The sequence below is a fragment of the Tyto alba genome, unplaced genomic scaffold, assembly GCF_018691265.1.
Source record: "Tyto alba isolate M040663 unplaced genomic scaffold, T.alba_DEE_v4.0 Super-Scaffold_16, whole genome shotgun sequence".
In the NCBI taxonomy this organism is placed as follows: Eukaryota; Metazoa; Chordata; class Aves; order Strigiformes; family Tytonidae; genus Tyto; species Tyto alba.
In genome coordinates, this window is record NW_024881278.1 from 21,751,064 (window position 1) to 21,761,810 (window position 10,747).

General features: G+C 39.9%; 1 protein-coding gene across 5 annotated transcripts in view; it reads left to right on the forward strand.

The window, feature by feature from the left end:
- Positions 1-7,802, forward strand: part of EML4 (EMAP like 4) — a 166,189-nt gene extending 158,387 nt beyond the window's left edge. For all 5 annotated transcript variants that reach the window (XM_042789489.1, XM_032989219.2, XM_032989217.2 and 2 more), the window contains 2 exons: positions 4,238-4,368; positions 4,888-7,802. In XM_042789489.1, coding sequence (XP_042645423.1) covers positions 4,238-4,368; positions 4,888-5,352 — 596 coding nt within the window. In that variant the 3' untranslated portion in view covers positions 5,353-7,802. The remainder of the gene's footprint in view (positions 1-4,237; positions 4,369-4,887) is intronic.
- Positions 7,803-10,747: the final 2,945 nt, after the last annotated feature.

Sequence of the window (10,747 nt, forward strand, 5' to 3'; positions counted from 1 at the left end):
GAGATGATCGACCAGACTGACCATAGACAATACTTGTCTATGATACAAATGGATGCTTTAAAGACAAAGTACAATTGATTTCTATTTAGTCTTTAAGTTTGGGATTTGATTTTCCTGCTGTCATATTAGGCTAACAGTTTGGAGACACTGAAGCAAAAACCTGGTATTTTAAAGTGGTCATATGGCACATGTGCATTTTCCTTTGCTTACCTTGTTTTGGGATAGGATCAAGACTATGTGAGTGTAGGTTATAGCTCATGGCTTAAAATCATGACAACAGTTTGATACCTGTGGTCAAAGGTGAGTAATATACACTATTTCCAAAGACTTAAAATGCTTCAGACAGATTCTTGACCTAGTAGTTTATTTTTAAATTTACCAAAAAATTTACAAAGCCAACAGATCTGATTTTAATAGTGCAGGTTTGAGACTGTGGTCAGACAGCTCAAACTGCTTTTGCAGCTCTGTTGGCCATAAAGGAGGATCCCCTCTGTGAGGGGTTGAAAAGTATGGTTCAGCCTGTCAGCACTGTAAAACCAAGTTGTCTGAGCAGAATGCTGATTGTCTCACTTCCACCACTGAGATCGGATACCTGACTCTGTTCTTCATGTTGGAAACATCAAAAGCAGGTGAATCAGCAAATTATTTAGAGGGTAAGGGTTAGGTCTACAAATCTTCTTCACAGCTACTAGGAGTTCAATATGCAAGAGGGGAAGAAAATCAGTTAAATCTGAGTGCTTCCTGTAGCTTCCTACACCTATTGTGCATATTTTAGGACCATCGTGTGCTTAATGAGCAAGTAGCCTTAAAAGATTGCAGTTGATGTGCAGGCTAATGCTGACGCTCGCCTGTGGCATACTGGTTGGGTGGAGGGCATTTGGTGCTTTGTAAACGGGCTTGCTTTCCTTTCTGGGTGCCAGAGATCTGAGGCAGAACAGAGGGATTAAAGGGGTCAGAGAAGGAAGCTGACTGGTTGATAAACTGCATAAATATTTTTGAGTTGTTTGGAGCCTGAGGTAAGTAGCAGAAAAAAAAACAGGAATGTGCTGTTTCTGGAACTGAATACGGTTGCTTACTGCTAGTTTGATGAAAATATTGGCTCCCATTAGCCTAAGAACTGTGAACCGGGTTGTGTACGTGTTTGTTTTTATTCAGTCTGTCTGGGTGAAGTAGAGAGTGAATGGCTGTTTCGTCCTTGTGCTCTGTGCACGTAAACCTATGCTGACAATGAATTGGTCCAGGGCAGTCATTTCCTCACTGTCTTTGCTACTGCAACTGAAATAATAGTGCAACACAAATGCCTTTTTTTAACATGAAATATCAGAAGATGCAGGAGATGCTAGAGAAAGTGAAAAGAAAAACTCTGATGCTAATATGACGTCTTTCTCCAGGAGCAATAAAAACACTTTGTAAGGACTGAATATATCCTGTGGAATAGCCTTGTAGCTGAAGACATTTTACATTTTATGCAGAGTACTTATATCTACCCAGAAGCGTGGAGGTAGCAGGTGGTGGCTCTGTTGCTACTGAACTTTTAGCCCTACATTTGGTGGTAGAGCAGACAGAATAAGGGAAGCAGCTCTCTGAATCCCATCGCTTTCCCAGAAGTATCCTTTACTCCTGCCCTAAGAAGACGAGCTGCAGGAGTGCAGAAAGAGTTTGTTTTCACATCTAGACCATTGGGTTTGGCTCTTTAACAGCTGTTGGATAGAAGCTACTGGTGGCTGGGGCCAGGCTGGAGATGAGCAGTTCCCACAACCACTGTTCTGAGAAGTTTTTTTACTTTCTGTTTTTAAACAGTCTGCTGATCCTGTCTGCATTCCCTTTTGGATTAGTACAAACTTTAACCACTCTGGATTAAGTTTAATTAGTCTCAACTGCTCTCAAAATCTTCAGTATGCCAGAGGACCTGGGAGTGAAGTAGATAAAGCAGATAATGTGATGTGGTTCAGGGGCAGAATAGAATGTATTTAAACTTCCTAGCCAAGATTCATCATGCCTTAATTTTATATTGTCTGGTAGTCAGACACCCTTTGCAGAATCTTAAAATCATGGCTTAGTCTCAGACAAAGGCAAGTATTTTCCCATTAAATCAGACAGTGCAGCTAAGCCAACCTAGCAGTTATTTGCTGCCTAAAGAAGTCTGGCTTTGACCTGAGGGTCAGCTGGCTCAGGGATCCAAGCAAGCCTGGGGGCTTCTCACTTTGATGTTCAGGAGAGAGGGTTAAGTTTGTGGGATTTGGGCTTTTGGAGTATGTGTTTTACTAATTTGCCTCTGTAGATAGTGTGTCCATAGGCTCAGGCATTGCACTGTTGTTAGTAGAAGGAGGATGGAAATGCATGGTTCGGATGAGAATAGCATCGCTCCTTTTTGGCAGTTGATACCACTATGTTGGCTCAGCAGTATCATCAGTCTGCACCCCCAGCACTTGAAGTCACTGTCTTGTTTAATGCACATTCCCCACACTTCTTGTCTGATTCTTTTGAGAGGCTTACTGCTGGCTAGCAGAATTTATTAAAATTGAAGTGCTGCTGTCATACCTAATAACAAAGTCCTGTGATTTTGGGGTTTTTGTTATATTTGTAGTTATTAAGAACTAAGAACTTGGTCTTAATGTCTTGTTTTTACATGCTTGCCTGATGCATTGAAAGCAAATCTTGCTGTCTTATGACAAAGGGTTGTCTTACCTTTAGAGCTGCTAAAGGAATTTGTGAACACAAAGGATGTTTAATAAGAGATGCAATCTTGAATATTAGTCTTTTTCATCTTAATTTAAAAAGAAGAGGAAATAGCATAGCTGTTTGGCACAGTCTGCGTAAGGTAGTAGCTGAAACTTCAGGAAATTGATTTGAAGTTTATTTATTACTCCCACCTGATGACAGTATTTTATATATAGAATGCAGGAGAAAGTTAAAATGTATTCTTTTTGAGCTACTTGAAAATTCTTAAATAGTATATATTTTTCAGATTTATTTCATTGATGTGAGAGCACTAAAATGTTTCTGATTACTTTCCTTAGCATTTCATGTCTTTATTTATTAAATTACCTACCATGTAGCTTATTGGCATTATAACAAGTTTAACAAGCTGCCTTTGTTATTCTTCTGAAAAAATAAAGTTCTTATTCCACCCACTGAAGAATGGAAAAAACAACTTTAAAGTTAAATGCTATTTGCCATTTTGCTTAAAAACAAGAAGAGATAATGTGGGAGTTTGAAAAAGACAAGGCAATTCTAAGTTGGCATTTTGTGCTGTATAAAATGGTAGACAGCACATGTTTTTTATTTTACCAAAGTCAGTGATTGTAAGGGAGGAAGGTGTTTTCATATCTGGTAATGCACATCCCTCTCAGTCAATCAGACACACAGTTTTTTGGAGTGGAGGTGAAATTTGAGGGGGGAAAATTCCTTCTAGCTCCTGAACTAATCAGAAACCCATGTCTGAGCTATAAAAATATGGTACCTTTGGCATAAATGAGTATTTTATAACACCTTGTTTACCTTTTGTTCAGCTTTTCTTGCAGATGTGAATCATCAATTTTGTTATGGGAATCTCTAGGGTCTTTATATTTTGGTAAAACTAGAGCCTCCCCACTCCCCAATTTGTTCAGCACTTTTCATCCAGGCAATGTTGTTATTCTTTTGTCTAGACATATCTGTGTCATTCTTTTCACTTAAAAGCATATTGAATTGTACTTAAGCACTTGACAGCACTTACATCTATGAAACTTGTACAGGCTGGGTTTCTGTGCAAAGTATCATCTATCAGTTGTCTTCTTTGAATCATACAAATGCTAAGATTTAAAGTAAAACCAAAAGCTCTGCGTAATGTGCGGTACCTGGGCTTGTTCCATGCTTCAGCATCAGTCTTGGTTTTAAAACGTTTGTGCATGATTAAAAATGATAAAATTAAGAGTTGCCAGTTTGAGCAGCAAACTTAAGATTAAGATAGGCTTTAAACAAGACTGAAGTTTTGAACAGGGAATGTATGTTAAACCCGAGATGTTATCTTGGCTGAGGCTGAGGGTTTGGGGAAACAGGGGGTGGGGGAGCACCATTAGACTAGCAAAATATTAATGACATTTAATGCAATGCATATTCCATTTTCCAGTTGAATATCTTACCGTTTAAGCTTGCCTTTTCTCACAGCTTTATAGATTTTATTTTTGTATATAGATTGTCTTTTAATTTGTTTCTAAAGCTACCATCACTAAATATCTGCTCTACTCTCTCCTAGGGGTTTGGCCTGAAGGATCGGATGGGACAGACATAAATGCTCTTGTCAGATCCCATAACCGAAAGGTGATAGCAGTTGCTGATGATTTTTGTAAGGTCCATCTCTTTCAGTATCCCTGTTCCAAGCCAAAGGTAAGTCTAGACCAGTCTAGTCTATGTGCTTGTTTGCATTGCATGAAGCTTTCCTTGCCAGACACCTGCTTCTATCTTGGTCATTTTGGAACCTGGCAGCCAAATAGCTCATTTATATCTGAGAACAATGCTAGAGACAAAAGCGTGGTGTTCCCCATTAAGTTTATATATAAAACAGAAAGTGTAAAATAATATAAAATACAGAATAATATACTTAAAAGTGAAGTGGCAATAATTACCCCTAAGTTTTAGAGCATAGGCTTAGTGCCTTCTGTTTGCTGGCTTTGGTATTAAATCCATTACCTTTTTCAGAAAGATCTAAATCTGTCCCAAGTTACAAGCCTTAAGAAGAGATCATGTATTGTGGAGGGAAACCTAATATAAATACAATTCTTTAGTTTTATGTGAATAAAGAGCTCTCTTTAAGGGCTAAGTGAAAATAGTTGTAGTTTTGTATTTCGGTATCCTGTGCCCTTCTGGTCAAGCCATGTGATGTATCCTTCTGCTTGTTTTCAATAGGCTCCAAGTCACAAATACAGCGCTCACAGTAGCCATGTGACAAACGTCAGCTTCACCCATCGCGATGGTCACTTGATTTCAACTGGAGGGAAAGACATGAGTATTATTCAATGGAAACTTGTGGAGAAGGTAACTCTACCACAAAATGACATTGTTGTAGACATCGGTGCCACCAAAGTGCCCATCCCTGCCAGTGAAAACGCTGTACAGTCTCCTGCACCTCTCCCACAGCCTTTTAACGAAATGAACCAAAACGAAAGTGTAACTGGCAGCTCTCCGGCTTCTTTGGAGAGCAACTTGGAGCAGTCTGCGGAGGCCAGCGAAGAGCAGAGCGAGGAGCAGAGCGAGGGGAGCAGCCTGGATCCCGCCGAGCCAGGCTATGAGGAGCCCTCCAACGAGATGAGTGAGGAGCACAGCGAGTCCACGGTCACTGAAGAGCAGCAAGAGAACTCACCGGTGTCTTAATGCTCTCAGCTCAGGCGGTTCTTATTTTCCCTTGGTGTGCGTGCTTTCATTACAGGGTGAGGGTTCAAATAAGGAAAAGTAGCTGAGATTCATGACCACTCCAGCTTTTGAGTTTCAGTGAGATTTTTAGTCTGAGCTTCAGTTCAATGTGTGGAACCATCCCAAGGGCCTGGTTTGATGGTCTCTGTCAAGATCTGGTCACAGTTAGTAGTGGACATTACCATAGATCCATTTCAGTTCTGAAATTGCTGTCAGGACGTGGCATGAAATATATACTGGAAAAAAGGTTAGCTCTGAGAATTAGCTGAACTGTAGACCACCTTAACTATGTGAAAGTGCTTTCTGAAAGAACTAAGCTGATGGGAAGCGCTGAGCTGTTCCAGCTAGGGAGTACTGTGCTGCTTTTTCCAGGTGTGAAGACAAATGAAACAAACAAAAAAAAAAAAAAAAAACAAAAAACCAAACAAAAAACCAAACAAAAAGCTCTTTGTATGACTGTCTTCCTTTGTTTTTTCTTAATGAGAAAAATAGAGGAAAATCAATGTAACAATGTAACGGTGCCACGTGTATGGCAATGCCTTCTTGATCTAATGCATATGCAATTTTCTAACACTACTAATTCCTAGTGGAGTCTGGATGTGTTCGCAGTTGGTCTGCCCTGGGTGCTGCTAGTTCTAAGGCAAATCCTGTCGAGGAACGGTGTCGGCTGTTCCATTTTCACAGGCTATTTAATAACAGACTAACCAAATACTGGTGTGTTTCACTTTTCATGACCTGAAAGTTGATTTAAACTGTAGGATGTAACTGTCTCTTCAAAGAATTGTTTGCCTAGAGAGTTTGAAACTTAAGAGAGTCTTTACAGTGACTTTGGTGTGAATGTGAGAGGTGTGGCAAGAACACAGAAGTCAGATGGGCTCCAGAGCTAAACTTTAAGCCTTCAAGTAGAACTTGCTCCATCCCTAGTAGGAGAAATATAAATACAGTTAACTTAAATTATTAAATTGGTGCTTAGGATTGGTATATTAAGTTGATATTTTTTTCTTCTGAATTTTTAGAGGTAACTCTAAGAATCATTAAACTGCAATCTCTACTTCCCCCCGCCACCCTCCACCCCCTGGCTCCTTTAGCAGTTGTGATATAAGCATACAGTAATTTAGATGATGATGTGATTTTTTTTATTTTTTTTTTCTTTTCCTAGACTTGCTGATTTATTGTTTTTATGATTTTGTTGTTGTTGTTGTTTATTTTTGTTTCCACCCCCACCCCCTCCCCAGGTTGCTCTAAGCCATGCAGCTCTCATGTGGCTATACCTGGCCAGTTACGGGATATCTTGGCATTTGTTATGCATTTGGAAAGTACTTTTTTTACGAAGTTTGTCAGATAGCTACATTTTTTTCCTTAAGTGCATATGTTTCATACTTTAAAAAGATATAGATTTACTGACAGATATCCATTTCCTATGTACTTGTTTATATTTTGATTACATAGAATTTTCTTTTTTAACTTGCTGCATTGTGCTGATATTTTAGTTCTTAGTTAGAATATCATGTTTAGAAACTTTGGATGAGTTCATAAGTCTTAATTGTGCAAGCGTTTACGTGATTGTGCCATTCCAAAGTGCATCAAAACTGTCATTCCCTTACTAGTATCTTCTCAGGAGAAATGCTACAGATCAGGTATTTAGTCATCATTTGGAAAGATAAAAACAAATGGACTCCCAAAGGACATTTAGAACATTTATATATAAAATATATAAATATATATATACACACATATATATATAAAAAAATATCCTCTTGTTTACAACAGTTCCAGAAAACCTCAAAGTAGTTCCCTTCAGATGGAGGGAGATATGGATTCCAAGCAACCCATCTGTTTAAACTGTGCTCTGTACATAGAGTTTTACTGGAGAGCTCAAGTATGCCTGGCTTTCAGATTTGCCAGATAGCAGCAATGGAAGATACAGGTCAACTCATCAAAGTCCTTGGTTCCAAATGAGGAATATGCTGTAGGTTTAGAAAATAATCTTAGTAAAGGAGAAAGGATTTTAGAGCTAACGAGGCACAGAGCTCTCTGTCACTTTTAAGAACTCCACATAAGCAACACATTTCTTTTTGGAACATCTGTCACCTGGGGTTGCCATATAAAGTGAGAGTTATAGTTGTGATATTATTGTGTTTGTAGTTCAGAAGACTCTACTAATATGCAAAAAGCCTTACAGCTTTCAATTGCTGGCAACTACTGTTTAACAAGTAATTAAATCTGTGATAATGGATGGAAATGGGTGGGATTATGTAACTGTAGATGTTTTAGAAAAATAATTGTGAATGAATTATGATTAAGAGTGTTTCATGTGAAGATGTTTGAGCCATTTCTATCTATCATGCATTCCTGTCTCAAGGCAGAAAATTTTGAAGATTAAAAAAAAATAAAATAATCAAAATAATCAACTGCAGTGTCTTTCTCCATATCTGTTCTGGTTCCTTCTGTATATAAAGTGGATGCTGTGATCACAGTTGCGATGTCTGGGTCTATGATTTCAGAAGAACCTTTTTAACTTGTGCTTTTTCAATAACCTCCCGGACTGCCTAAAAATAAGTTAACTGAGCATCATGGATAGTGGCAGGCATTCCTAAATATTGATCTTGTTTACTTTTCAAAAGTTTTATGACATTTTTATGACGTTTCCCTTTTCCATTTTTGATTACTAGCGTTATCCTACTGTAGCTAATTGAGGGGGTGCAGAGGATTATAAATAGATATTCATCCTGATGCAAAGTGCAGTCTGTCTTCCAGGGTTCTGCCAGAAGCTTGCTGCTGGAAGTCACGCGAAAAGTACAAGGTTATTTTGGATACTATGTATTAAATACCATGATGCTACCACGTTCCTGATAGTGTCTGTCCAGTTGCAGATGCAGGTTGCAATATGCTTAATATATTCCTGGTGAAGGATTCTTAGTCTTTCAAAATGCTTTGAATCATCTCCATTTCTTGCAGCTGGTTTCTGTCCTTCACAAAAGGGGAGGGTGGGACAGAGAAGAAAGAAACCTGCATGATAGACAAATACCTCATGTTTATCCTCGCTTAAAGAAAAAACAAGCAAAAAAAAGTCATTGCCACCCCCTGAATTTGACTGCAAGCCTTCAGCAACTCTTCCACCAAATTGTCAGGAGAATGCTGGTGTTCTAACTGGAGCAGCAAGCAGGTGTGCTAAGGCCATGCTGCACTTCCCCAGCGCACCTGCAGCATCCTGTACCACTCTGCCCTGAGAGCAGCTGTGCCGTGGTGTGCTTCTCCAGGCTCTGCTCCCCTTCTCTCTAAATTCAGTTCCAGGCTTTTGCTGCCTCTTCTCCTGGGATGCTCGGTGAGGCAGGTGTCTTCTTGAAGAGTAGGTAAGCTGGTCTCCTGTGAGCCTCCCTCATGGTGGATGTGGGATAGGGCTCCAGGCGCCCACTCTTCTATTTGGATAGGGATCCACGAGCCCACTATTGTATTTGCTGTCAGTTTAGGCAGCTGCAGCGATGGTATTTGTCAAGTGGAGCTGAAGTTCAGGGTGGAAGCTCCACTCAAGGCATAAAACTATAGCAGCACCCCATTCTACACAACTGAAAAATTAAATGCAAAATTGCATTAAAATGTTCATTTAGGTTGCAAGGTAAAATACCTGAACGTTACGAAATGCCAAGCTTATAGATTCTTACAGTATGCATCCATATTGGGTGCATGGCTTGGAAAGTGATAATTGAATTCTACATACAAATTACACTTTTAAGGATAATACCAAGTACTTTGGTTTGGGTTTGTTGTTTTGTTGTTTTCTTTTTTCCCACAGAAGTTCCATGATAGGTGAAGAAGAGGCTGGGAGTGTGAATGGGTAATGATGAACCGAGCATTTCTTAGGTTCGATCTTACTGTAATTATTTTATAACAAATACTAGTTTTTGTATATGATGCATGTGTGTCCTGGTTTGGGCTGAAATAGAGTTAATATTCCTTTTCAGGGACTAGATGAGTGCTGTGTTTTGGATTTAGCTTTGGGTTTGGCATGAGAAGAATGCTGATAGCACACTGATGTTTTCAGCTGCTACCGAGTCTTCAAGGACTCTCCGACTCCCCGTGTCCTGCCCGTGCGCAAGGGCACAGGGAGCAGGGAGGGAGCACGGCCAGAGCACCTGACCCTAACTGGCCAGTGAAATATTCCATATCATGGAACGTCATGCTCACTATATAGAGGAGGGGTGGTTGGGAAGGGGCTCCCTCTCTCTCTCTCTCGCTTCCGGGATTGCGATTGTGGGATCTTGGTATCTCGGGGTCGCTGGCCGGGAACGGGCTGGGGATTGGTCAGCGGGTGGTGGGCAATTACGTTGTGCATTGCCTGTTTATATATATATATATATATTTTTTTTTTTTACCTATCATCATCATTGTTCTTGTTTTATTGCCATTATTAAACTGTTCCTATCTCAGCCTGTGAGACTCCCTTCACCCCTCTAATTCCCTCCCCAATTCCCAGGTGGGGAGGGGGAAGGGAGGGTGACCAGCTGTGGTGGTTGGTTGCCGACCAGGCCCAAACCATGACAGTGTCAAGTTCCAGCCTTTTACTTTGTTTAAATCATCCCCAGAATGCATAGATTCTGGCCTTGTCTCTGAAAATAAGGCAAAATTAAAATTTTAATTGTTATATTGATTACAGTCTACACCGAACAATATGTTGTATTTTTTTGCTTTGTGCTTCAGCCCCTAAGATGTGTTATATCCCCTTGTATTTCCTTCAGTTCAGTGCGGTAGTTCAGTTGAATTGGGATAAAAGTAAGTAGAAAGTCCTTGTGAAATTTAAGCTTGGCTGAGCCAAACAAACAACAAATTCTCCTTTCCGCTGCCTCATGCCAATAAAATGTTGGTTCCTGGCAATGAAAGGATTAATATTACATGAGGTGGATTTTACTTGCGCGATATTTGTACTGCTTGTTTGCTTCTTTCCTGAACAAGTCCGAGCCCATTGCCTAATCTTTATTTTTGACAGATGTTTTATGTACTAGTACTTTCATCAACGGAGAATGAAAAACTGCTTACAGTAGGATTATACAATTTAGAAGACTGGGCAGTGTATACATTGTAATGTATTTCATGTGCATGATATGTCTTGGTGTGCATGCATACATATGCAAGTATCAAATAGATATGGCTGCTGAAGGCTTTTTTTTTTTTTTTTTCTCCTTTGCTTGAAAGACAAACATGGATGACTTTGTGCTGCAGTGAATTCAGAAGGTTTAGGAGCACAGGGGAAAAAGCATTCCCAGTAGGACAGCAAGGCAAGAGGACTGGCTTCAGGCAAGTGGACTGGGAGAGGAGGTGCAGTGGTGGGACAGCGGCTGCGCCAGAGCTGAGTTTCCTA